The sequence below is a fragment of the Nomascus leucogenys genome, chromosome 10, assembly GCF_006542625.1.
Source record: "Nomascus leucogenys isolate Asia chromosome 10, Asia_NLE_v1, whole genome shotgun sequence".
In the NCBI taxonomy this organism is placed as follows: Eukaryota; Metazoa; Chordata; class Mammalia; order Primates; family Hylobatidae; genus Nomascus; species Nomascus leucogenys.
This window is the reverse complement of record NC_044390.1, coordinates 87,296,557-87,323,670: the sequence shown is the minus strand read 5'-3', so window position 1 is coordinate 87,323,670 and position 27,114 is coordinate 87,296,557. Positions and strand designations below refer to the sequence as shown.

The window sequence follows — 27,114 nt, the reverse complement described above, 5'->3', positions numbered from 1 at the left end:
ACATGGTGAAATCCCGTCTCTACTAAAAAATAGAAAAAATTAGCGGGCGCCTGTAGTCCCAGCTACTCGGGAGGCTGAGGCAGGAGAATGGCGTGAACCTGGGAGGCAGAGCTTGCAGTGAGCCCTGAGATCGCACCACTGCACACCAGCCTGGGCAACAGAGCGAGACTCTGTTTCAAAAATATATATATATAAAATAAAAATAGTGTATACTTTCCTGATTCCAAAATACATGTGTGCATAATAAGCAAAAAAGAAAAAAACAATCTGTAATTTCACTTCGAGTGATAATCACATTTATATTTTGGTGTTAATTTTCAGTTCATTCCAGTTATTTCTGGGTATTGGTATGTATGTGTACACTTAACTATTTTAAAAACACTTCCACTCCTTTTCTTCCCTCCCAGCCCTGTGTACTGTGTTGCATCTGACAGAGAGACTTTTCCTTGACCACCCGCATAGACTCACTGGCAACAAAGTTCAGTACGTGAGGCTGGCTTACCTTTTCTTTTGGGCCAAATGAGGTGAAGGCTGGCAGGAACCCGAGAAAGGGTGTGTGGCAGGTGGAAGGGTTGGCTGTGGAAATCCCTGTTCCCGGCCTTCCCCCAGACCTGTCTGTCCCTGTGCTTGCAGGCAGTACCACCGGGCTCTGGTGGCGGTGCTCCTGAGCCGCACCTGGCACGTCCGCAGGCAGGCTCAGCAGACAGTTCGGAAGCTGCTGTCCTCTCTTGGGGGCTTTAAGCTGGCGCACGGACTCCTGGAGGAGCTGAAGACTGTCCTCAGTTCTCACAAGGTGAGGGCTTGTGGGCTCTAGAACTGGGGCTCTTGGATCCACTTAGCTGCCCCTGCTTATGCTGTGGGGTTTTGGCTGGGCCACTCTCTGGGTGTTCTTTCTTAATCTGTGTGATGCCAGCATCTTCTGCTCTGCCGTCGAGCTCCAGTGACATCTTGCATAGGATTCCTTTTCCTTTTCAGAGACTTTTTTTCACATGTAGCTTAACCTTTTTTCCAGGGTTTTTTGGGTTTTTGTTTTGTTTTGTTTTGTTTTGCTCGCTGCAACCTCTACCTCCCAAGCTCGAGCGATCCTTCCACCTCAGCCTCCCAAGTTGCTGGGACTATAGGTGCACACCACCTACAGTGGCTGCTAATTTTTTGATTTTTGATTTTTTTTGTAGAGATGGGGTCTCGCCACGTTGCCCAGGCTGATCTCGAACTTCTAGGCTGAAGTGATCCTCCTACCTCGGCTTCCCAAAGTGTTGGGATTACAGGCACGAGCCACCATGCTCTCCCCCTTTATCCTTGATTAATTGAATAACACTTTATGTTTTTAAAGCACTTTGTACTTTTTAAAGCATTTTCTACCCATTTTTTCCTTTTGATTTTTTTTTTTTAACAATGCCTTTCAAAGGCAAATAGAGCTTGTTATTCTTGTGTCATGTGAATTGACCAGGGTTCTAGGAGCTCAGATGACTTGCACAGGGTCTCCCCCGACGGAGGGAGACCCTCAAAGACCTGGCTCTTATTTCTGTGCTCTTTGTGCTGTGTTCCACTCCTTCCCTCCCTCCCTAAGCCTATTGAGGAATGGGGGCCAGTGACAGACTTGCCATCACAGGCTGGGTCTCCTGGACCAGTTCCTGTTGCCTTCTTTATCCCCGTAGGCTTTTTAGATGCAAAGTCACAGGTGCTTCCTTCTTCCAGGCACATCTCAACAGCCTGTGGGTCCCATTGCAGGAAGCTGGGCATCCATTTCTACTCCAGCAAGGACCCCAGGGAAGAACTGAGTGAGGGGCCGCTGTGTCCGTGGCATATTTGGTTCCCGTGTTCCAAGCCTGCACAGGGCTCTTAGCAGTATTATCTCATGTGTCTCCACACAGGTGCTGCCCTTAGAGGCTTTGGTGACTGATGCTGGAGAGGTGACTGAGGCAGGCAAGGCCTACGTGCCTCCACGGGTCCTGCAGGAGGCTCTGTGTGTCATCTCCGGTGTGCCAGGGCTCAAGGGTGATGTCACCGACACCGAACAACTGGCCCAGGAAATGCTGATCATCTCCCACCACCCATCCTTAGGTCCGTGGCTGCGGTGGGTGTGGGAGAGCCCAGGGCTTTAGGGGATGGGGTAAAAGCAGGCCAGGCAGAAGGCCTCAAGGAGCTCCCTTCCCCTTCAGTTGCCGTGCAGTCTGGACTTTGGCCAGCACTTCTTGCCAGGATGAAGATCGATCCTGAAGCCTTTATCACCAGGCACCTGGATCAGATCATTCCCAGGATCACCACACAGAGTCGCCTAAACCAGGTGATGGGCACATGAGCTGGTCTGGCCTCAGGTCGGGGAGGGGGCCCTCTCATCACAGGGTACAGGAAGAGAGGATTCAAAGAAGCAGGTGAAGGTGGATGAAATGTAGGCTTGGACCCTTGGTTGCACGTGACAGAAATGTAAACTGGTTTAAGCACAAAAGGGAACTTACTGCCTCATTTACCAGCAAAGTCCGAGGATATGACTGGCTACGGGGGTTCAGATGTTGCCCTTGGAATATTGTAGGTGATGTCTCTCTTACTCTGTCCCATCCATCTTTGTCTCTTGTCTCTGTTTTCCACGATGTGGGCTCCATTCTCAGGCTTTCCCTTTCTGGTAGCACAAGAGCTGCTAGAGTTCCAGGCTTTGTGTCCCCATCAGCTCCTAGGGGAATAGCTTGCATATTTCAATAATGTCTACTGGCTTGGGGTCGCTTTGACCCTGATTAATCTGACCTGGGTGCCATGCTCATCTCTGCGCCCATCCTTCTGTTCTGGGTCACATGCCTACCTCTGGAAAAAGGGCAGCTCCACCTGAACCACGGAGATTGAGAATTGGGAAGGAGTGTATCACCTCACGTCAGGTGCTGTGTCAGACAGAGGAGCACTGCTTGGTGAGGAAAGCAGACACAGACTCCAGCCGGCTACTGTGATGGGCAGTGCCCAGGAGTAACAAGGCAGTGGCATAAAGAAGGGGAGCCAATGCCAGGGGCATTCAGGTGTGGTGGACCTCTTGCCAGTGCCGGCCTTGGCACACACTGACCATGTCTGCGTTTGTCTGGCAGTCCTCCATGAATGCCATGGGCTCCCTTTCCATCCTGTCACCGGACCGGGTCCTCCCACAGCTCATCAGCACCATCACCGCCTCCGTGCAGAACCCTGCACTGCGCCTGGTGACGCGGGAGGAGTTTGCCATTATGCAGACCCCTGCTGGGGAGCTGTATGACAAATCCATCATCCAGAGGTGAGACCTCACTTGTGGGCTCAGTTTCCTTTGCTCCCCAAGGCATAGTTTTCTTGCGTGTAGAATGGAGCCAGTGCCTCCTGTGAGTCGAATGCAACAGCCTATCCATTCATTGGCTAAGCGCCTGTTGTGTCCCCGGCATGGTGCTTAGGTCCTGGGTACTTAAGTGTGTCCAGTATCTGGCACTTTGCTGGTGCACAGTGCTTAACAGCTAGTTGGAATTTCATGGCTGGCGGGAGGCTGACAGGACTTGTGGTGCTTTTCAAGCTGGCTGATGACCCACTCTGGTGTTTCAGTGCCCAGCAGGACAGCGTAAAAAAGGCCAACATGAAGCGAGAGAACAAAGCTTATTCCTTCAAAGAGCAGATCATTGAGCTGGAGCTGAAGGAGGTGAGTACACGGAGGCACTCACGGAAAGTGGCCGCTGAGCTTGGTGGCCTCAGGCTGGTGGCTTTTCCCACTGCACATACGCTGTTCACTTGGATCATCCTGAGGCCCATGGCACGCTCCTCCAATGCCCCTGACTGGTGTCTGGTGTACTGGCACACTTCCCCTTCACCCTTGCTTCATAGCTTCTTCCACCCACAACTCAAAACCGGTTTCTTTCTCTGCTGGGTGCTGGCGGCAGTGCACATGTCTCCTCTGCTAAGTGGTGTTGCTGGATTCCATGTCTGTCCCTCCACTTCCTTGAAGGCTGGGACCCATCTAGACTCCTGATAGCAGGCACAGCGCCTGGTGCAGTGGGACTTCTGGGGAATCATGACTTGATTGCTGAATTCAGCTTTGGGCAGAGCGGGTTCTGACAGGAGCAGAGCACACAGGACTCTTTCCTGTCTCAGTGTTTGCTCTTCTCTCTGTCTTTTTTTTTTGAGACAGAGTCTCGCTCTGTCACCCAGGCTGGAGTGCAGTGGCACGATCTCGGCTCACTGCTAGCTCCGCCTCCCGGGTTCACGCCATTCTCCTGCCTCAGCCTCTCCGAGTAGCTGGGACTACAGGCACCCGCCACCAGCCCGCTAATTTTTTTGTATTTTTAGTAGAGACGGGGTTTCACCGTGGTCTCGATCTCCTGACCTCATGATCCGCCCGCCTCAGCCTCCCAAAGTGCTGGGATTACAAGCGTGAGCCACCGCGCCTGGCCTTCTCTCTGTCTTTACAAGGCAGGATTCTTCTTGTCTTTCACATCTCAGTCCACATGTGCGCTTCTCAGAGAGGTGGCCAGCCTGTCCACCCTATCCAAAGTAGACCCCACCCTTCCTCCCTGTTACTAAGCGTCATATTCGTTTCTTTACTAACATTTGTCGTAACCCAAAAGCATCTTGTTTATGTGCTTGTTGACTTGTTTATTATCTATCTTCGCCTGCTAGATTGTGAGCTCCGTGAGGGCAGGGACTTTATCTTGTTCCTACGATATTCCTGCCATCTGGAACAGTGCCTGGCACAGTGCAGGTGCTCACTAAATGTTTGCTGAGTGAGTGAGTGAGTTCTGTGGCTTGTTGTCTCAGGCCACTGTAGCAGGCCTTTTCTAAGCTTCAGCTTATCCTGTGGGAGAGCTTCTGTAGGAAGGGGTTGGACAGGAGGAGGCTAAAGTTTTGATTCTGAATCCATTTGGCTGTCAGAATACCCTTTTGAGTACATTGAGGAACCTTTATTTCTCTAACATAAAAAGCCCTCTTAGCCTTTGTCAGTAGAGAATCCAGTAAAACAACTACTTCTCTCTTGCTGTCTCCATTCTATAGAAACCAGGTGGCTGTGGACTTTGTGGGAGGTTGGGGGTGCACATGGTGGGTTCAGGGGCCCAACTCACAGACTTAGAGCTGGTATGGTGCTGTTTGTGTGGAAGCAAGCTCACCTTCCTCTGTCGGGGAGAGAGGTCTGTTCCTTGGAGATGGGATTGGTTGGTTCGCCTATCCTCTTTAGGAGATAAAGAAGAAGAAAGGCATCAAAGAGGAGGTGCAGCTGACCAGCAAGCAGAAGGAGATGCTGCAGGCCCAGCTAGACAGGGAGGCGCAGGTCCGGAGGCGGCTGCAGGAGGTGAGTGGCCACCTCCGCCACACGCTCAAGTCAGAAGAGTGCTGGGCAGCTTGGTCCCGCTCCTTGCTGTCACAAGCAGGGCCCTGCTGACCTGCCTTCTGGGCAACTCTGCTTGCAGCTGGATGGGGAGCTGGAGGCGGCGCTTGGACTGCTGGACATCATCCTGGCCAAGAACCCGTCCGGCCTGACCCAGTACATCCCTGTTTTGGTCGACTCTTTCCTGCCCTTGCTGAAGTCTCCCCTGGCTGCTCCCAGGATCAAGAACCCCTTCTTGTCCTTGGCTGCCTGTGTCATGCCCTCTAGGCTCAAGGCTTTGGGTTAGTCCTTGTTTGCTGGCTGCAGGGATGGCCCAGGGGTGCCCCTGAGTGCTTGGACAGGGTGTGCCCCTGAGTGCTTGTGGGGAGGTGGGTGGTGACCTCAGCTGCTGAGTTTTGTTTTGTTGTGGAAGCAGCCTTGGAGACTCAAGCTGGATGTGCTTAGGAGAGACGTAGTGCCTCCTCTTCTCTCCCACTTCACATCCGTGCCCTCCGTCTGAGGAGTAGGTTTTAGATACTAGGCAGTGTTCGATCTTTGTGTACCAGTTTTAAAACTAAGAAGTCAGAAGTTCAGTGGCAGTGAGGATGGTTTGGTGCAGTGTGGTGGCTCAGCCCAGCCCAGGTCTCCTCAACAGCCACATGACAGCAGTGAGCAGAGGCCCCTGTGACCTTTAGCTTCCTGTTAGCTCTGGAGAAACAAACACCAGATAGGGTGGCTGGCAGTTTTGGTGGCCTTGCTTTTGTGGGTTGTTTAGTGGCCTTCAGCAGACTTCTATCCTGGCCTAACGGTGATGTTCCCATGGGTGAGGCTAGAATCTGGGAACTCTTCTGAGTGGAAAAGTCAGCTGGTGCATATGGAACCTACCAGAAGTGTCACCTGGCTGTCTGGGCTTGTTGCGTAGAGGTGGAGATGCTGCACAGATAGAGCTGTACTCTTGGCTGAATGACTCTTTGGTGGCCCTTGTCTCCTGTCAGCATACTCATTTCTTGAATGTCCAAAGGGCAACTCCTTGCCTACCTGCCCTCTGAGGCTGTCACAAAGATCAAGTGAGAAATTAGGTTGTGGACATTTTGGCGAAGCAGAAAGATTTTTTTTTTTTTTTGAGAGGGAGTCTCACTCTGGCCCATGCTGGAGTGCAGTGGCGCCATCTTGGCTCACCGCCAGCTCCGCTTCCCGGGTTCATGCCATTCTCCTGCCTGAGCCTCCTGAGTAGCTGGGACTACAGGTGCCCGCCACCACGCCCAGCTAATTTTTTGTATTTTTAGTAGAGACGGGGTTTCACCCTGTTAGCCAGGATGATCTCAATCTCCAGACCTCGTGATCCACCCGCCTCGGCCTCCCAAAGTGCTGGGATTACAAGCGTCAGCCACTGCGCCCAGCCACAGAAAGATTTCTTTAAGTCAGAAGGATGAGGCACTGGGTCTCCTGTTTCAGCCTGGGCTGGATTCTGCATCTCTGTATGTCATCCCTTGCCGGGTCTCTCCTCTTCAACACAGGCACTTTGGTGAGCCACGTGACCCTGCGCCTGCTGAAGCCAGAGTGTGCCCTGGATAAGTCCTGGTGCCAGGAAGAGCTATCGGTGGCTGTGAAGAGGGCGGTGACGCTGCTGCACACCCACACCATCACCAGCAGGGTGGGCAAGGGGGAGCCAGGTAAGGGCTGGGACGGGATCAGGGGCACCAGGCAGTGTGAGCTGGTGCCAGGAATGCTGCTCGAGGCACAGCGTCACCCAGGGCCTCCTGAGCCTGGGGGATTGGACCAGATGGGATTTCTGAGTTGAACCTTGGTAGTCTGTGAATTGCAGTGAGCCCAGTTGAGGGTTTACTTTTTGTTACTGGTGTCCCCTTCTCTGTTTCAACTCACATCCTGGAACTGGGCAGTGTTTGGCGGTAGAAGCAGAATTGGTTTTAGAACTGGACTACCAGCTGCTGTCTCTGTCCTCATGCCATGTGCTTCCAGGTGTCAGAACGGGCCTCTGGTCCATCCCTTCCCTACTTTCCCTGAGGATAGAAATAGGCAGCAGTGGCCCGGGTCCCTGCCCTGCCTGCAGGATCTTACCTGCTTCTCGCTCTCACAGGTGCTGCGCCCTTGTCCGCGCCAGCGTTCTCCTTAGTCTTCCCGTTTCTGAAGATGGTGCTGACCGAGATGCCCCACCACAGTGAGGAGGAGGAGGAGCGGATGGCCCAGATTCTTCAGATCCTCACTGTCCAAGCCCAGCTGAGGGCCTCCCCCAGCACCCCACCTGGGCGGGTGGACGAGGTTGGCAGGGAAGCTCTGCTCTCCCCTTGGTTTAAAGGGGATCAGGGAGGCGGGGCCTGTGGACACATTCTGTCTCATGAACAGTTCTGGTGGGGAAATAGTGTATGTTTATACCAACAACAGCCTCATAAAGTATTGTGGGTTTTTTAAGGCAAAAACGGGTCAGACTGCTTCTTTCACGTGATTGTAGACGCTGGCTCTCCTGCTGTGCCAGTGCATATCAGTTCACCTGATTGACTTTGTTGGCTGCATGAGATTCTGGGCTATGGATGTACCATGTTTTACTTAACTCTTTACCTGTTGTTGAGTTCTTAAGGTTGTTTCTAACTTTTCCCTGTTTTGAGCAGCACTGTGATGTGCCCTCTTGTATGTATATGCCCCTTACTTCCCCAGTGTGAGCATTTCTTTAGGACAGGTTCATTGGACATGGAATTACTAGATTATATGGCATATTCTGAGCTATACTCTCACCAAAAGTTTTCTTTTCTCAAAGCCTAATGCAACCGCAGATAGTATTAATATTGTCAGTGATGAGTGAAAGAATGATAATCTCATTTTACTTTGCATTTCATGTAAAGTTGAGTGTCTCTTCATATATTTATGGTCTTTCTGGATTTCATAGTGTGAATTTCAAGCAAGTTTCAGAATTTAGTTTTTAGTTCCTGAGGATCATGGTTGACTGGGGTTAGCACCTGTGGACCTAATTGTAAACCTAATGAGGTTTCTATGGTGGGGCCGGTTGTATGATCCAGAATGTTTCCCTGTGGGTGAGAGGATGCCCTGTCATTGGCCGCCTGGGTTACAGACCTCCCCACAGCCTCATCTCGACTTACCTGCCGTTCTTTCCTAGAATGGCCCGGAGTTGCTGCCTCGCGTAGCCATGCTGCGTCTTCTGACTTGGGTGATTGGGACAGGCTCGCCTCGCTTACAGGTGATGTGGTTTTCAGTTGGCTGTTGCTGTGACTCAGTTCATGACCCAGACCTCAGGTCCCAAGTATAAAGGGTGGAGTCCTAGTTTCCTTTCAGCCCTTACTTTTGGACTTTGGTAGAAAGACTGCTTTAGAGAGCCAGCCTGACTGTTGTTAGCTAGTGAGGGGTTTTGCTTGGGTCCTGCCACTGGAGCTGGGGTCTTAGCCCTTGCAGTGCTGTAGGGGTGGGCGTTCTCAGTGCATATCCCTCTCTGGTCCCCTCGTAGTAAATGATTTGCTGACTGAACCAGTGGATTGATATTCTCCTTAGGTTCTGGCTTCAGACACCCTGACCACCCTGTGTGCCAGCAGCAGTGGTGATGATGGCTGTGCCTTTGCGGAGCAGGAGGAGGTGGATGTGCTGCTCTGTGCCTTGCAGTCCCCGTGTGCCAGCGTGCGGGAAACTGTGCTCCGGGTGTGTGCTCAGTCTCTCACAGAGCCACTGCAGTGTCCCTTGTCACTCTATGCAAGTGCAAATTGCATGATGGGCATTTGAGAGAATGTCCCTCACCCTGGTGGGAGGCCTAGAGGCAAAGAGAAGTCACATGGTTGGGGTCTCTCTGAGAATCAGAACACTAAGCAGTCATGATGTATCACTGTATTTTTTCCTTTACCTTGGAACACTTCACTTAATTTTTAAACTGGAATGTGGACCTTGATACTTCCACAGACAGAGCTAACTTGCAGGAGGAGTTCATTTCTTTAGCCCACTGCCATGTACTTGGCTTTTCTTCATGGCTTTTGGACCAAAAACTAAAGCATTCCCTTGTAGAGGTAAGACAGTGGTTCCTACCTGCTGATCCACAGCCTCCTGCTATTGATATGTGACAGAGTTTTCAGTAGCTTTTGGTAAAATGTGAAAAATGATGACAATGTAGTAAATTTTTCCTTAAAAATTATTTAAACAAAAGGAATACGCTTTTTCTGAGGTTTTATCTCTCTGGTTTATTTAACGTTTTAATTTTCATATTAAAAAAACATTTTACCACCTCACACTCTAAGGAACTTACTTAGAGTTAATTTTAATTGATTTAACTTTAGCCACATGCAGTTAGTGGCTACATCTTGGACAGTACAGCCTAGAGAGAGGTGAGGAGGCAGGTCAGAGGCTCTTCTGAAAGATGGTGCCTCACATGGTCCAATCCCACCCCTTCCAGGGGCTGATGGAACTCCACATGGTATTGCCAGCACCTGATACTGATGAGAAGAATGGCCTGAACCTTCTGCGGAGACTCTGGGTGGTCAAGTTTGACAAGGAGGAGGAGATCCGGAAGCTGGCTGAGAGGTGAGAGAGCCAGCATGTCACTTTCTCCTGCTCCATCCTCTCTTTAGGAAATAACTGAACCCAGTGTGCTTAGCCTCCCCTGGGAAGAAGGCCTGGGCTGGCAGAGCAGGTGCTGCAGATCTTTGTGTAAGCAGCCCCTGCCTTGGATCTCCCACAGGCTCTGGTCAATGATGGGCCTAGACCTGCAGCCAGACCTCTGCTCCTTGCTGATCGACGACGTGATCTATCATGAGGCGGCTGTAAGGCAGGCGGGGGCCGAAGCCCTTTCCCAAGCAGTGGCACGTTACCAGCGGCAGGCGGCGGAGGTTATGGGCAGGCTCATGGAGATTTACCAGGAGAAGCTCTACGTGAGTGACCTGTGCAGCCCTGACGCAGTCTGGGTGTGTGCAGTTGGGTGGGTCTCTGCTCAGCCCCCTACTGCTCCAGACAGGAATCTCAGGGCTCATGGTGGCTCAGGGTAGCTGTGGCTAGTTTCCCACCTCACAATCCTGGTGCCCAGGTCATCGATCTGCCCGTTGCAAAGCATTTACCAACTTATCTGTTGCAGCGGCCGCCCCCAGTGCTGGATGCTTTGGGACGAGTTATTTCAGAATCTCCTCCAGATCAGTGGGAAGCCAGGTATAACAATTGTTTAGCCTCGTTCTACTCTAAGCTTTCTGAGATGTGGCAGGTTTTCTGGGTGGGTGCTGTGAGGAGGCAGCATGGGATAATGAAAGAGCAGGACCTCCCTCAGAGTCGGGGAGGCCTGAGTTCCATCAGCCCCTGGAATGGGTGGGATTGGACCGTGTGAGGCACCATCTTTCAGAAGAGCCTCTGACCTGCCTCCTCACCTCTCTCTAGGCCGTACTGTCCAAGATGTAGCCACTAACCGCATGTGGCTAAAGTTAAATCAATTAAAATTAACTCTAAGTAAGTTCTTTAGAGTGTTTCCTTAGAGTGTCCCCTCCTGCGCCAGCTGCGTGACCGTGAGCGTGTTTCTCCTTTTCCCCAGGCCTCTGTTTCCTCATCTGTATGCAGGGCACAATAACAGAAGCTACCAGCCTTTCTCCACAGAGCCCACGAGTGGCAGTTGGAGGATTAGACAGATGTCTGGGAGCAACTGGGACCTTGAAAGACGCTTGCCTCCCACAGAGCAGGCGCAAAACATGCAAGGGTGTTAGTTTTCTGAATGGCTCATCCTGGCCATGTCCACTCCTGTGAGGCCTTGTGTGTCAGTCAGTGTAGGGTGGTGTACGGGCCCATCCTGGCTTATTTTTCATTCCAGACCATCAGCCAGGGATAGGACACAGATTCTTTGCTCCATGACTGGAAAGAATAATACCACTTTGCCCTTGAAGAATGTGTTCACTTCCACAGGCCTCTACATCTGGTTCCTTTACCTCTGTCTTCTCTTACAACCTGCTTTGCAGGTAGAGGGGTGAGCATTGCACTCACATTCCTCTCTGGGGAAACCAATGCAGGGCTGGTCACCCAATAGGAGGTAAAATCAGGGCAGATGGCAAGTCTCCATATGACAAGTGGGTTGTTCCAGAACATTGGGTGAGCACTGGGTGGTGGGCTTCATGCTGTTCTCTGCCCCCAAAACGGTGTTTGCCTCAGGCAAGCTCCCTCTCCTTGCTGTGCACCAGCAGAGGTTCCACTGGCAGAGGAGGCCCCCTGGCTGCCCCTCCTGATGTGCTCCCACTTCTTTCCCAGGTGTGGCTTGGCCTTGGCCCTCAACAAGCTCTCCCAGTATTTGGACAGCTCTCAGGTGAAGCCACTCTTTCAATTTTTTGTCCCTGATGCCCTCAACGACCGACACCCAGATGTACGGAAGTGCATGTTGGATGCAGCCCTCGCAACGCTCAACACTCATGGGAAGGTAAGGGGGTCCCAGCCTGGAAACACCCACGGGAAGGTAAGGGGGTCCCAGCCTGCTAAGGAGGCACCATGGGAGGCAGGCACTAGGGCTGAGCAGGGGCCAGAGATGCTGAGTGCCAGGAGTCCTGGCAGAGCACTTTGAGCCAAAAAGACCACGATAGTTAAATTCTTTTAAGTCTGTAGCAGTCCTGCCAGAAAACTGGAAGAGCCACTGGCTGGCATGTCAGGATGCCTGTCCAGAGCTAGACTTGGTCTTGGTCCTCAGGGCGGGGACTGTTGTCCCCAGATGCAGCCTATGGAGTTGACCTGAGGCTCTGAGGGGTTTGGCTTTCCAGGAGAACGTCAACTCGCTGTTGCCAGTATTCGAGGAGTTCCTGAAGAACGCGCCCAATGATGCCAGCTACGATGCTGTGCGACAGAGTGTGGTGGTCCTGATGGGCTCTCTGGCCAAGCACCTGGACAAGAGTGACCCCAAAGTGAAGCCCATTGTTGCCAAGCTCATCGCTACCCTCTCCACCCCCTCCCAGCAGGTACCTGCCATCTGGCCTGGGACCCACATGCCAGTTAGAGAATTGGGACCCGGCTGTGGTTAGGCAGTGGGATACTAGGGGCGGAGTTGGACAATCAGGACCCGGAAAGCCCAGTTCTTGGTAAGGATTCACCCCCTCTCCCAGGGGAGAGCCTGGTTTATAGTCAGGAACACTCCTGGAGAGGGAGTTTCTTTGTTACTTTGTTCTAGTAGGCCTCCCAGATAGTTTCATTTTTTTCTACTCACCTGGTTTATAGTGAAGAATGCCCCTGGAGAGGGAGTTTCTTTGTTACTTTGTTCTAATAGACCTCCTAGATAGTTCCATTTTTTCTATTCACTAAGGTGCACTGGGAATCCAAAGGGAAAAAAAATAAAAGGTCAGGCTTTCTCTTATGTCAAGCCTTTTCCTGGCCCTCTACATGTGTTGGTTATGTGTTACAGGTGCATTTTAATGTAGCCTCTAAGATACAGTGCAAAGAAATTTCTTTGTTTTGAAAAACATGCATATATATATATAAATTTGTATATTTTTATATAAATTTATATGTATGTATATATAAATTTGTATATTTTTATATAAATTTATATGTATGTATATATAAATTTATATATATACATATGTATTTATATCTATTTATGTATATTTATATCTATATATTTTGTATGTGTGTGTGGTTTGCATTTTGGACCACTTAGAGTGTCTTCATAAAATGAACAGTTGGGCTGGGTGTGGTGGCTCATGCCTGTAATCCCAGTGCTTTAGGAGGGTGAGGTGGGAGGATTGCTTGAGGCCAGTAGTTCGAGACCAGCCTGGGCAACATAGTGAGATCCTGTCTGTACAAAAACTTTAAAAATTAGCCAGAGGTGGAGGCCATGCCTGTGTTCCTAGCTACTCAGGAGACCGAGGCAATAGGATTGCTTGAGTCCAGAAATTCAAAGTTATAGTGAATTATGATTGTGCCACTGCACTCTAGCCTGGGTGACAGAGTAAGACCCTATTTCTAAAAACAAAACAAAACAAAAAACAACAAAAAACTTTACCAAAAAAATGCACAGTTGAAAACCAGTTTCCAAAATCGTGGTCAAATCTGGTGTCAGAAAGCCCCAACAGCGAAAGAGTCGCACCTGGGCACCTGTCAGCACGGCCTCGGGGCTGCTGCTCCCAAGCTGGGCTTAGTGAGCTGCGGCTGGGAGGCAGGATCGAATGTCTTTTGGTTCCACTCAATTTGTGCCTGGTCCTATAAGGCCCTGCCCAATTTCTCTGTGATTTTGACAAGTTTGGAAACAGAGACATGGGCTGTTTTTATGGAGGCAAAGCAGCACACTTCTCTGGAAGCTTTCTTTCTGAGTGGATTTAGTCTTTAGAGTCCCTTCCTTGGCCCCCTGCCCCACTGCCCAGGCCTAGGTTTTCCATTTAGACCAGAAATGGCACCATATGGGCCGAAGCTTTTGTCTTCAGCAGAGTGTAGTGTACACCCTGAGAGGTATACAACACTGTGTATACCTGTTTGCTTCTCTGGTGCCCTGTGACACCCGCAGGCAGTGGCTGAGATGGGGCTTGGGACATCTAGTGGTGGGTGCTGTGTAGGATGGTCAGACCCCCCACCAACCATGAAACGGCTTCAGTGGAGCCACAGCATTGACAGGTGGGCCCTTCCCCAGGTCCAGGAGTCCGTAGCCAGCTGCTTGCCACCCCTCGTGCCAGCCATCAAGGAGGACGCTGGAGGGATGATCCAGAGGCTTATGCAGCAGCTGCTGGAGTCAGACAAGTATGCAGAGCGCAAAGGGGCTGCGTATGGCCTGGCGGGCCTGGTGAAGGGCCTGGGCATCCTCTCGCTGAAGCAACAGGAGATGATGGCAGCACTGACTGATGCCATCCAGGATAAGAAGAACTTCCGCCGGCGAGAGGGTGAGCATCTCTGAGCCTGGGGCTGCCCAGCCTGGGAAGTCGGTCCCCAGGTTGCCGGAGGAAGGAATCCGACCCTGGCGCCCCAGGTGGAGGCCGCTGCTTGTACTTGTACTACAGAGGGCCCCGCTGTGTGCGACCCAGTCCAGCCGCGTCCTTGCTGCTTTCCTTGGACTTGGAATTTTTTTTTTCCCTTTTCTGTTTTTTTTTTTTTTTTTGAGACAGAGTCTTGCTCTGTTGCCCAGGCTGGAGTGCAGTGGCGCAATCTCGGCTCACTGCAAGCTCAGCTTCTTGGGTTCATGCCATTCTCCTGCCTTAGCCTCCCAAGTAGCTGGGACTACAGGCGCCAGCCACCTTGCCCGGATAATTTTTTGTATTTTTAGTAGAGACAGGGTTTCACCGTGTTAGCCAGGATGGTCTCGATCTCCTGGCCTCGTGATCTGTCGCCTCGGCCTCCCAAAGTGCTGGGATTACAGGCATGAACCACTGTGCCCGGCCTTAAATTTCTAACTCAGCAACATCCTTAGCTGAGAGAAGTTTGGCTTTTCTTTCTTTCTTTTTTTTTGAGATGGAGTCCCACTCTGTCTCCAGGAGCGATCTCGGCTCACTGCAATCTTCACCTCCTGGGTTCAAGCGATTCTCCTACCTCAGCCTCCCTAGTAGCTGGGATTACAGGTGCCCACCACCATACCCAGCTAATTTTTGTATTTTTAATAGAGACGGGGTTTCACCACGTTGGCCAGGATGGTCTCTATTTCCTGACCTCGTGATCTGCCCACCTCAGCCTCCCAAAGTTTTGGAATTACGGGTGTGAGCCACTGCACCTGGCCAAAGTTTGGCTTTTCTAACTGTTAGTGCCAAGAAGTGAAGGTGGCTCCCCTGCGCTGTCCTCCCTTCCGCTCCGCCACATTTCTTCTCTGGGGCTTCTTGAGCTGAGGCAGAGGGTGCTGCTTCCTCATGGGGCAGCCACTAGTTCCACAGCTGTTCTGAGTGTTTCCAGAGGGGTGGGAGGTGGCAGGGAGGTTTCTGTCCCTTCTGTTCTCTGTGGCTACCCCCAGGGGACATTCTCTTCCCAGCCGTCCCACCTTCTTTTCCTCTAGGAGCCCTCTTTGCCTTTGAGATGCTCTGCACCATGCTGGGGAAGCTCTTTGAGCCATATGTGGTTCACGTGCTGCCGCATCTGCTCCTGTGCTTTGGGGATGGAAACCAGTATGTGCGTGAGGTAAGTGCCCAGACTGCTCGGGAGAACAGCATCGAAACTTTATGAGATGTATTCCCAGCTGTGTCTACAGGCCTTGGCACAGGGTCTGACATAATAGAACCCCAGTAAGCATCGGTCACAGGAGGAACACTAGGACTGGTGTCAGGTCTTGCCCCTTGCTTGGGCGAGGAGGCCCCTGAATGTCTTTTCTCCTCCCTTGAGGCTGCAGATGACTGTGCCAAGGCTGTGATGAGCAACTTGAGTGCTCACGGAGTGAAGCTAGTGCTCCCCTCCTTACTGGCTGCCCTGGAGGAGGAATCGTGGCGGACCAAAGCTGGTAAGACCACTCTCTCTGTCTCTCTCCCAGCTTCCTGTTGTGAAAACCAGCCTCAGCAAGGATCCTGGGTAGCCACAGCTCTTGTCCTGTGAGCTCCCTAGACCAGGGATAGGGTTAAGACTCTGCCTTTTTAAAATTTGAGATGGAGTCTTGCTCTGTCATCCAGGCTGGTCTTTAGCTTTGGGGCTAAAACCATTCTCACAGGAGCATGCCACTACACCTGGCTAATTTTTGTATTTTTTTTTTTTTGTAATGTTGGAGTCTCGCTATGTTGCCCAGACTGGCCTTGAATTCCTGGGTTCAAGTGATCTTCCTGCCTTGGCCTCCCAAAGCACTGGGATTGCAGGTGTGAGTCACCACACCTGGCCAACCCTCCCTCTGGCAGTTGGATCTTTCTATAGTTTGTGTGCTTTCATGCCAAGAAACAGGTCTCTGACAAGAGCCACAACCCTAAGTCAGGAAATCCTAGAGCTGTAAAGCTCTTCTGTGGCTTTAAAGTTTTCCCCCCCAGGAAAGCTCTTTTTAAAAATAACCTTAGGCAGGAGAATCTCTTGAGGGTAGGAGTTTAGACCAGCCTGGGCAATATAGCAAGACCCTACCTCTACGAAAAAAAAAAAAAAGCCAAGTGTGGTGGTGCATGCCTGTAGTTCCAGCTACTCAGGAGGCTGAAGTGGGAGGATCACTTGAGCCCTGGAGTTTGAGGCTGCAGCGAGCTATGATCATGCCACCACACTCCAACCTGGGCAGCAGCGTGAGACCCTGTCTCAAAAATAAATAAATAAAATGTCTGGCACCCTAATAAGCAAACAGAGAAAAGTAGAGCTGCTCTAGTTGGGGGAGGATCACCATCTAAGGCCCTCCCACTCAACCTCCTTCTCAGTCCTTCAGGCTTCACCCTGTAGTTTGAAACAACACAAATCTAAATCAGTTTCCTCATTTGTGGATGAAGAAACAGTTAAGAGAAATTCAGTGAATTGGCCTTGTATCTCACTGTAAGGATTAAACCAGGTCTTACCTATCCTGGTCTCTTTCTCCCATACTGCCCTGCCTCTCACCTGGGATCCCACTGTTCAGCAGGCCGCAAGAGCTTTTTTGACTCCTCTGCTAGAGCCAGCCCCCTCTCCCCTCCTCCCAGTGACTGCTTGAGCACAGTCTGCAGGGGCCAGGGTAGATGTCCCTTGCTCATGTAGCCAGCACAGGTGAGTTGCTGGCCTGTGCTCAGTGATTCAGTACTGGGCTTATGTCTGCTATCCACAGGGTCAGTGGAGCTTCTTGGGGCAATGGCGTACTGTGCTCCTAAGCAGCTGTCATCCTGTCTACCCAACATTGTGCCCAAGCTTACGGAGGTGCTGACCGACTCCCATGTCAAAGTCCAGAAGGCTGGACAGCAGGCGCTCAGGCAGATCGGCTCCGTCATCAGGAACCCGGAGATCCTGGGTAGGCCTTTCCCGTGAGGGTGCTTGCCCTGACCTCCCGCCAACCTCGCAGCCTTTGGACACTGCAGGGAACTTGTACCCATTCAGCTAAGATCTTTGCCTCCGAGGACAAATATGTTCACAGTGAAATAGGGACACTGAGTCATTGGCTCAGGAGCAGTTTGACTCCAAGAGATCCCTGTGCACTAAGCTGAGCATGAGGTCAACAGAACTGAATGACATTCTCTGGACCACATCAGCACCATTCAAAATGTTAGGACCTGTGAAAACTTTCTATTCCGTCTCATTCCAGGAGGCCTTTGATAGAGGAGAGGGTTAAGGAAGGGTTAGGATTAACCTAACTACTCTGGATGTGGTCCTTTTTCAAGTACTGGGAAGAGGTCGATCGCTAGGAATAAAACCCAGCCAGCCACCTTGACCAGCATGTCACTTGTTAAATTCTAAGCTTCAGCTGCCAGTGCCCAGTCAGTACTTCAGTCTGGAAAGTGGAATAACCTCAAAATACCTAAAACAAAATTTATAAAGCTACAGGGAAAAGTTAACAAATACATTATATCATAGTGGGAGATTTCAACACACTTCTCCATTACCGATAGGGCAAACCAGAAATTTACTAAGGATACACGCTTTTCAAAAATTTCATTTCTGTGGCTCATGCCTGTAATCCAGTGCTTTGGGAGGCCGAGGCGGGCAGATCACCTGAGGTCAGGAGTTGGAGTGAAACAAGGATTGCTCTTTGTGGGTTGCCTGTCTTCCCCAGCTGGTGACTTGTGGGGCTTCAGGGAGGAGGTGTGCCAGACTCCCTTCTCTTCTGATCCATGCTAGTTCTGGGGGCCCAGGGGCCTTGCAGCTGCATAGATGTATATCATCCAGGCTCTCTTCTCTTTGGATGTGCAGCCATTGCTCCAGTCCTCCTGGATGCCCTGACGGATCCCTCCAGGAAGACCCAGAAGTGCTTGCAGACCCTGCTGGACACCAAGTTTGTCCACTTCATTGATGCCCCATCCCTGGCCCTCATCATGCCCATTGTCCAGAGAGCCTTCCAGGACCGTTCCACGGACACGCGGAAGATGGCAGCCCAGATTATTGGCAACATGTACTCCCTGACAGACCAGAAGGTAGCAGCCCAGCTGAGGCTAGTGTGGGATAGACCAGAAGATGGCTGAGTGCAGAGTCAGAGGTGCAGAGTCGCCACATTAGACATGGAAAGTTAAGGGCGTTAGTCCCTAATTATTTTTATGGGGAGAAATGAGCCGTTTTGGGGTGGAAATCTGGGCTCTCTGGGCATCTTAGCGCAGTGGTTGAAGTCCTTAGTTCTCAGCTGAGGCCCAGAAAGGCCTGTCTTCTCTTTTGACCTCTCAAGAGTGTTGAAGTGCTTGTCCTTTGACTACTTGCTCTTGACAAGAATACTCCTGTATTCTTGTCAGGAGAGCCTGGTTTGGGAGATTTTGTTTGTTTGTTTGCTCCCAAGAGCTCGCATGTGTGATCTCACTGCCATAGGAGCTCGCATGTGTGGTCTCACCGTCTGCCATAGGAGCTCCCGTGTGTGGTCTCACTGTCTGCCATAGGAGCTCGCATGTGTGGTCTCACTGTCTGCCATAGCTCTGCTTTGCTTACTGAGGCTATGGGCAAAAATATATATAAAAGTTATATCCTAGAAAATTTGGGAAATTAAAAAAAACAGAAAAACAGACCAGGCTTGGTGGCTAATGCTTGTAATCCCAGGACTTTGGGAGGCTGAAATGGGAGGATTGCTTGAGCCCAGGAGGTTGAGGATACAGTGAGCCGTGATAATACCACCGCACTCCATCCGGGGGCGACAGAGCAAGACCCTGTCTTAAAAAGTAAATTAATTAATTTAAAAAATTAGAAAACCAAAATATTTTATCTACAGTTCTCCACCACGAAAATAATTAGTTATTTTTTTATTTTTATTTTTTTGAGATGGAGTCTCGCCCTGTTGCCAGGCTGGAGTGCACTGGCACAATCTCAGCTCACTGCAACCTCTGCCGCCTGGGTTCAAGCGATTCTCCTGCCTCAGCCTCCCGAGTAGCTGGGATTACAGGCGCCTACCACCATGCCTGGCTAATTTTTGTATTTTTAGTAGAGACAGGGTGAAACCATGTTGGCCAGGCTGGTCTCGAACTCGTGACCTCAGGTGATCCACCCGCCTCAGCCTCCCAAAGTGCTGGAATTATAGGCTTGAGCCACCGTGCCTGGCCAATTACTGTTAATTTTTAAAATTACATTTAAAAACGGCATTCCTAAACTTAAAACTTATTCCCAAGTTATAACAAGTTATTCACAAAACTGATTTTTAATAGTTATACAATATCTCAACAAGTTTATATACCATAACTTACATAATTCTATCATTGGTCATATAGTGTCCAAGGTTTTTGGCTATTTTAAGTGATGCTGCAGTGAACATAAGGCATTTTCTGTATTTAAAATTATTCCCTAAAGCTGAATGCTCTATCAAAAGACATAAACATTTTGAGATGAAGAAAGGAAAGATGTTAATAAAATTCTGAAAGGAAATTACCAGAAGTAATTTGCTAAAGATTCCAGAGTCTGGACAGGCCTTGGTCCTAAGAGAAGGGTGGGAGGTGCAAGAGCATTGAACTCCTGTTTGTTGAGGATGGGCCTGGGGTCCCTTGTAGGAGTCCCCGAGCAATCGCAGAGGGCCTTCAAGGAACCAGTCGGAGAGGGGACTTACTTGCCCTCCCTGTTCCGTGGGCAGTGAGGTTTGCATGCTAGGTGCCCCTGCCGAGCACTCCTTGCCAGCAGAATGGGGAGGTCACGGTCCATAGTGGAACAGGCCTGGAGAAAGCAGGAGTCGGGCCTCACCTGAGCCGCCTCCTGTGTTGTTGCAGGACTTGGCTCCGTACCTGCCTAGTGTGACGCCTGGCCTGAAAGCATCGCTTTTGGACCCTGTGCCTGAGGTGAGTCTGAGGTAGGCTGGGGGATGGGCCAGGCCCCTCATCCAGTCCCCATAAATGCATTCCTGAGAATTCCCCAAAGCTGCTAAAGGGAAAGAGGCCCTCGGTGCCCCTCCCTGCTCCCATGTGGCTACCTTGTTTTGAGCCTCATCTTCTCACACCATCTCTGCTCTCGGTTACCTGACAGGTGCGGACCGTATCTGCAAAGGCCCTCGGGGCCATGGTGAAGGGCATGGGGGAGTCGTGCTTTGAGGACTTGCTGCCGTGGCTGATGGAGACACTGACTTATGAGCAGAGCTCTGTGGATCGCTCAGGCGCTGCACAGGGTAAGGCCAGAGCAGGTCCAGTGGGCCAGCCTGGGAATGCTCTAAGGGGCCCTCAGATCCAGTGGACTCATTCTGTCCTTTGTTGCAGGGTTGGCTGAGGTCATGGCTGGTTTGGGGGTGGAGAAGTTGGAGAAGTTGATGCCAGAAATCGTGGCTACAGCCAGCAAAGTGGACATTGCACCCCATGTCCGAGATGGCTACATTATGATGTTTAACTACCTGCCCATCACCTTTGGAGACAAGTTTACTCCTTACGTGGGGCCCATCATCCCCTGTATCCTCAAAGTAGGTACCATGACCTTGGCTAGGGTAGAGTCCATGAGGAGGGCAGGAGGCAAGTGCTCTCCTAGAGAGCTAGAGTTCCCTGCTGGGTGGGGTTGGTTGGCACAGCCCTCAGCCTTCAGTGAGCCCCATGTTTTTTGGGCTGGGGGCCTGGGGGTGGCAGCTCCGGCCGACCCACCCTCTGTGTGCCCAGGCTCTTGCTGATGAGAATGAGTTTGTGCGTGACACTGCCCTGCGCGCGGGCCAGCGGGTTATCTCCATGTACGCTGAGACAGCCATCGCCCTGCTGCTGCCCCAGCTAGAGCAAGGCCTCTTTGATGACCTTTGGAGAATCAGGTGAGAACTTGGGCAGAAAGACACACTGGGGATGACTCGTGGTGGCTCATGCCTATAATCCGAGCACTCTGGAAAGCCGAGGCAGGAGGATTGCTTAAACCCAGGAGTTTGCGATGAGCCCTGGCAACATAGTGAGACCCTGTCTCTATAAAAAATAAAAAATTAGCTGGAAATGGTGGTGCACACCTGTAATCCCAGCTACACAGGAGGCTGAGGCGGAAGGATCACTTGAGCCCCAGAGGTAGAGGTTGCAGTGAGCCAAGATTGTGCCACTGCACTCCAACCTGGGCAACAGAGCAAGACGCTGTCTTAAAAAGGAAAAAAAAAAGATCCAAAGGGCTGAACTTTGCATTTTGGTAACTCCAGTTGAGAAATGAAGAGCAGAATGTTGCCAAGAACTCTCTCAACTTTTTCCAGACCCTTGCTTTTAACCATTTTGTAACTTTTCCAGTTTCCTGTAGCAATGTCTTTATTCTGATTCTTTTTTAAAAAGTCCTCTCTATACAGGCTTCCAATTTGTATTCAGATTTTAAGTGTCAAGTACTCTTTAATCTAAAAATTTTACTTATGTGAATATATTTCAAGGATGTATGGAATGGTCGAGTGCTTAAAGCTGTTAGACATAAGGATGTTTGTTGCAGTATTGCTTACCATTTGAAAAATTGGAGGTTGATTTAAAAATATAGCACATTCATACAGTGGTCTTTTTTTTTTTTTCTTTTTGAGACGGAGTCTCGCTCTATCACCCAGGCTGGAGTGCAGTGGCATGATCTCGGCTCACCGCAACCGCTGCCTCTCGGGTTCAAGTGATTCTCCTGCCTCAGCCTTCTGAGTAGCTGGGATTACAGGCACCCGCCACCATGTCTGGCTAATTTTGTATTTTTAGTAGAGGCGTGGTTTCTCCATGTTGGTCAGGCTGGTCTCGAACCCGCGACCTCAGGTGATCCGCCTGCCTTGGCCTCCCAAAGTGCTGGGATTACAGGCGTGAGCCACCCCACCCGGCCTGAAATAGTTTATCCTTCTAAGGCCTCTCCTGGTTCTTCCACTTCTGATGATTAGTCTTTCCTACTTGCCTGTTAATGCTTCCCCTTTTTTGCTTACTTTATTTTTTATAACTTTTGTTATAGAAATTTGTACGTGTTTTTAAAAAAGGTTTTTTTTTTCCCTCAACATTAATGTATGTTCATTAGTAGAAAACTTGGAAAATATGTGGGCGAGTGTAAAGAAATGTAAACCACCTGACTCTTCCCATTCCAAGATGACCGTCATGAGTATTTTGGGTGCACTTCTTTCCATCTTCTGTGCAGTGCTCAGTTGTGCCGAGCCCACTCCTTGCAACTGTGTGACTGTGCTGTTGGCCTCCTTCTCAGGTTCAGCTCTGTTCAGCTCCTTGGGGATCTCCTGTTTCACATCTCAGGAGTCACTGGGAAGATGACCACAGAAACTGCCTCTGAGGATGATAACTTTGGAACTGCCCAGTCCAACAAGGTGCCTGCCCCGCAATGGCTTTCCCGCCCCTGCTGATGGTAGGGTGTGCCCTGATGCCCGTGCCATAGAGGCTTCACCACTCTGTGTCCTCTGTCACCTTCTACTGACTGCAGGCGATCATCACTGCCCTGGGGGTAGAGCGGCGGAACCGGGTGTTGGCAGGGCTGTACATGGGCCGCTCAGACACCCAGCTGGTGGTGCGGCAGGCGTCCCTGCATGTCTGGAAGATTGTTGTCTCCAATACCCCCCGCACCTTGCGTGAGATCCTGCCCACTCTCTTTGGACTTCTGCTGGGTTTCCTGGCCAGCACGTGCGCAGATAAGAGAACGGTGAGTTTCCTGGGCCTTATTTTGGACCAGCAGCCCCAGTGCCTCCTTTCAGAGCCTAGAAAGCTGGGTCTGCAGAGCCTGGGCAAGTACCCATCCAGCCCGCTTAACAGAGGAACATTGTGCTCTTAGTCATTCTGCAAATTTTTTAAATTATTTTTATTTTATTTTATTTATTTTTTTGAGACGGAGTATTGCTCTGTCGCCCAGGCTGGAGTGCAGTGGCGCAATCTCAGCTCACTGCAAGCTCTGCCTCCTGGGTTCACGCCATTCTCCTGCCTCAGCCTCCCGAGCAGCTGGGACTACAGGTATCCACCACCACACCCGGCTATTTTTTTGTATTTTTAGTAGAGACCGGGTTTCACCATGTTAGCCAGGATGGTCTCGATCTGTTGACCTCGTGATCTGACTGCCTCAGCCTCCCAGAGTGCTGGGATTACAGGCGTGAGCCACCGCGCCCAGCCTTTGCAAATATTTATTAGCATCTCCTGTGCACTAAGCAGGGGACTAGCACCTGGGGACATAATGGAGAAGAAAGGCAGCTTCATTCCTTATCCTCGTGAGAGGTAGTCTGGTCGAGGAGATGGATATTAATCAAATAACCACACAAAGAGATGTAAAATGCGACTGTGGCCAGTGCTGCGTGGCACTGCAAATGCTTATAATAGCTGCATTTGACCTGCTGGGGAGGGATGGGCCTGTGTTAGTGAACACTTCTCAGAAGAAATGATGCTGGAAGATGAAAGGTAAGTAAGTGCTAACCAGGTGAGGAGGTGGTGAAAGACCATTCCAGACAGAGGGAATAAATTATGTTTTAGATACAAAGACAGTATATGTAGAGGTCCCGTGGTGGGCAGGAACATAGCACCAGTAGGGGCTGAGCAAGGCCAGTGTGGCTGGAGTGAGGAGGCAGGGAGGAGCAGTGCGGCGTGAGATCAGGCTGGCACACTGGCAGGGGCAGACAGGTCAGTGGTCCCGGAGGAGGTGCCCAGATGGGCTGGTGATCATTTCTGCCCGTCTCCTTTGGTCTACTTCCAACCCCCATCCTTGGCAAGCAAATTGTGTATTTGGCTCTAAAGAAGGGTTTGCATGAGGTCTCAGAAAGTAGATGTTTTTTTTTTCCTTAAAGCTTTGTTCCAGATTCAGCTCCCGCTCAGCCATAGCACAGTGTTAAGGCTTCAGTCATCCAGGGAAATTGGCCCTTGACTGTGCAGCAGATGATGAATTTTTTGTTCATATGTAAGGTGCTGGCTCTTAATGTTAGGTTGTGTAGATATGTGTGAAACAGATACTTTTTTGGTAGTGTTTTGCAAGCACTACAGAGAGTATTTGGGGGCTGTCTAGGGGTAAGAGCATTTGGGGAAGTTAAGTCAGTGATTCAGATAAAGCCTGGGAGGTTTCAGGGCGCTCATTCTGGAGTCCTCCTCTGGGTGCCCTGGGCTTTGCAGGGACTTTACTTCCTGGCCTGGTCTCTGTTGACAGATTGCAGCTAGAACATTGGGAGATCTTGTGCGGAAGTTAGGGGAGAAAATCCTCCCTGAGATCATCCCCATCCTTGAGGAAGGCCTGAGGTCTCAGAAGAGCGATGAGAGACAGGGTGTGTGCATTGGCCTAAGTGAGATCATGAAGTCCACCAGCCGGGACGCCGTGAGTATCTTCCAGGGATCCCGCCAGCTGTGCACTGCAGGCGACCTGACCCAGAGGGCAGGGGAGGGTTACTGAAGGAGGTTCACCTCTAGGGGGTTTGCGCTGCCCTCAGGGATGAGCCAGTCTCACTCTGGGGAGGTGCTGGCTGGGCCACATGGACTTGAGGCTCCATCTTCTCAGCTTTCCTATCAGTTTTGCAGGCTAAGAGCTAAGTGATTTGGATGCCTCCTTGAGTGGCCTTTGGAAACTGGAGATGATTGCTCTCTTACAACTGTGGAGGTTGCTCAGGATCAGTCCCTTTTGTGATGCTATATAAGTCCAGTTAAAATGTGTGCACCTCCTTCTGGGAAAGGGGGTGGACAGCTGTGTGAGTGGGTAGAGCAGGAGGGAGCGGGAGGGGGCATGCACTCACCCTTAGCAGGAGGGGAGCAGGTAAGAGTTGTGGTGCCCAGTGGGAAGAGGCGTATTGTGTCTGGCAACAATACTGTTTCCATAGCAGCAACATTCAAGGGGTGTGAAGTCCATTACTCTTACTTGGTTCCTGAGGTAAGTGATCCTTGGAGACCCCCCTGGGGAGTAGGTTAGGAATGCTTATAGGCACTGCCTTCGTGTTTGGATGAAAACGCCAAAGCAATTAAGCAGATGGCCTGCTAGAAATGTAAGCAAGTAGCCAGTTGCTTGGCTTAGGCATCCTTGTCGGAATCCCTAGGATAACGGATCCCTCTTCTCCTATATTGATGTTTTCTTACGTTTGGTTTTTAAAATTTACATTTGGCAAGGAATCAAAAGAAATTCTGTCATCAAAAAGAGTTGTGATTCATTGGAGAGATAGAGTTCCACAGAGGCTGAGTTCTTGTCTGCAAAGTCCCCACAGTCCAATGGCGAGGCCCACATGCCAACCAGTCATTAGAATGCAGAGTGGGCTTTGCTGTGCTGGGATCGTTACTGAGGGAGCAGAGCCATTATTGGCTCCAGTGTAGACCCAAAGCCTTCATAGAGCACAAAGTCTGGATTGAGACTTGAAGAAGGACTTGGAGTTTTCCAAGAGAATAAGCAAAAGAAAGAGTCCAGGGAGAGAGGGGGCCAGATGCCATGGGAAGGAGTTTGCAGTTCTTAGAGAAGATGGGAGGTATATTGAGAATTCACCTAAAAGATTCAAGCTATTGACTATTAAGTCTCAGTGAAGGATACATGGGGGTGCATCACATCCTCTCTGCTTTTTTTTTTTTTTATTATTGAGACAGGGTCTTACTCTGTCACGCAGGCTGGAGTGCAGTGGTGCGATCATAGCTCATTGTAACCTTGACCTTCTGGGCTCAAGTGATCCCCTCGCTATGGCCTCCTGAGTAGCTGGGGACTATAGGGGTGCACCACCACACCTGGCTAATTTTTGCATTTTTAGTAGAGATGAGGTCTCACTATGTTGCCCAGGCTGGTCTCAAACTCCTGGCCTCAAGTGATTCTCTTGCCTCCACCTCCCAAAGTGTTGGGACTACAGGCGTGAGCCACTGTGCATGGCCCCTCTCTACTTTTTAATTTTTTTAGTATTTTTAGTTTAAGACAGTCTCACTCTGCCGCCCAGGCAGGAGTACAGGAGCACCATCTCTGTTGGCTACAGCCTCTGCTTCCTGGGTTCAAGCGATTCTCGTGCCTCAGCCTCCTGAGTAGCTGGGATTACAGGTGTGCACCACCACACCCAGCTAATTTTTGTATTTTTAGTAGAGATAGGGTTTTGCCATGTTGAAACAGGCTGGTCTCAAACTCCTGGCCTCAAGTCATCCGCCCACCTTGGCCTCCCAAAGTGCTGGGATTACAGGCGTGAGCCACCGTGCCCGGCCCCTTCTCTCCTTTTTTTTTTATTTCACAGTAAAGAGTTAAGTTAAAAGACAAGTCAGGCAAAGAGAGTTAGGGTGGCCTAGCTGGGTCAGAGTCCCCTGCCTGTGCTTCTTGTCTGCTTCTGCTCCTTCTTTGCCTTTCCTGCATCTGGTACAGTTGTAGCTTGCCATTGCAGGTGCTGTATTTCTCTGAATCCCTTGTGCCCACGGCAAGGAAGGCTTTGTGTGACCCACTGGAGGAGGTCAGAGAGGCGGCAGCCAAGACTTTCGAGCAGCTGCATTCCACCATCGGCCACCAGGCTCTGGAGGACATTCTCCCATTTTTACTAAAGCAGCTGGTGAGTGGATCTACCACACACCTACCTACCAGTTTGGCTTTTGCTGTCTTTGTAGATGCAAAATGCAGGGCAATTATTCTGCCAAGGCAGTTGCAATGTGGGCCCTCCAGAGGGAGTGTGTATAGCAAGATCAGACTTGGCTTTGTGCTTCGCCTTTGACAGTGAGGAAATGTGGGTGCAACAGGAGGGAGGGAAGCAAGTGGAGAAGGAAGTTGGCGGTGGCTGGTTGAGACAGCAGAGATGCAGATTCCTCAGGGTTGTCCCCAACACCCTCTGCAGGATGACGAGGAGGTGTCAGAGTTTGCCTTGGATGGTCTGAAGCAAGTCATGGCTATTAAGAGTCGTGTGGTGCTGCCCTACCTCGTGCCCAAGGTAAATCCCAACATGTGGTCAACACCCTCTGGCTCCAGGGCATTGACATTCCAGGGCCTGCAATGAAGACCAGTTCTGAACGTAGATGTTGGGGGGCTGGGAGAGGAGGGTGCAGTGCGTGCAC

At 50.7% G+C, this 27,114-nt stretch overlaps 1 protein-coding gene across 2 annotated transcripts in view; it reads left to right on the top strand.

Annotated features, from left to right (window-relative positions):
- Positions 1-27,114, top strand: part of GCN1 (GCN1 activator of EIF2AK4) — a 67,821-nt gene that overhangs the window by 29,786 nt on the left and 10,921 nt on the right. For both annotated transcript variants that reach the window (XR_004032068.1, XM_030821493.1), the window contains exons 17-47: positions 408-483; positions 634-793; positions 1,875-2,064; positions 2,163-2,287; positions 3,072-3,250; positions 3,547-3,640; positions 5,168-5,281; positions 5,400-5,598; positions 6,814-6,969; positions 7,395-7,576; positions 8,427-8,507; positions 8,816-8,959; positions 9,702-9,829; positions 9,987-10,176; positions 10,377-10,447; positions 11,525-11,690; positions 12,025-12,219; positions 13,881-14,127; positions 15,225-15,346; positions 15,548-15,662; positions 16,920-17,099; positions 17,996-18,216; positions 19,975-20,043; positions 20,228-20,366; positions 20,455-20,651; positions 20,842-20,984; positions 22,355-22,472; positions 22,586-22,801; positions 24,281-24,445; positions 26,457-26,618; positions 26,898-26,990. Coding sequence is in view for 1 of the 2 variants with exons in the window: in XM_030821493.1 (XP_030677353.1) it covers positions 408-483; positions 634-793; positions 1,875-2,064; positions 2,163-2,287; positions 3,072-3,250; positions 3,547-3,640; positions 5,168-5,281; positions 5,400-5,598; positions 6,814-6,969; positions 7,395-7,576; positions 8,427-8,507; positions 8,816-8,959; positions 9,702-9,829; positions 9,987-10,176; positions 10,377-10,447; positions 11,525-11,690; positions 12,025-12,219; positions 13,881-14,127; positions 15,225-15,346; positions 15,548-15,662; positions 16,920-17,099; positions 17,996-18,216; positions 19,975-20,043; positions 20,228-20,366; positions 20,455-20,651; positions 20,842-20,984; positions 22,355-22,472; positions 22,586-22,801; positions 24,281-24,445; positions 26,457-26,618; positions 26,898-26,990 (4,637 nt within the window). In the remaining variant the exon portion in view is untranslated. The remainder of the gene's footprint in view (positions 1-407; positions 484-633; positions 794-1,874; positions 2,065-2,162; positions 2,288-3,071; positions 3,251-3,546; positions 3,641-5,167; positions 5,282-5,399; positions 5,599-6,813; positions 6,970-7,394; positions 7,577-8,426; positions 8,508-8,815; positions 8,960-9,701; positions 9,830-9,986; positions 10,177-10,376; positions 10,448-11,524; positions 11,691-12,024; positions 12,220-13,880; positions 14,128-15,224; positions 15,347-15,547; positions 15,663-16,919; positions 17,100-17,995; positions 18,217-19,974; positions 20,044-20,227; positions 20,367-20,454; positions 20,652-20,841; positions 20,985-22,354; positions 22,473-22,585; positions 22,802-24,280; positions 24,446-26,456; positions 26,619-26,897; positions 26,991-27,114) is intronic.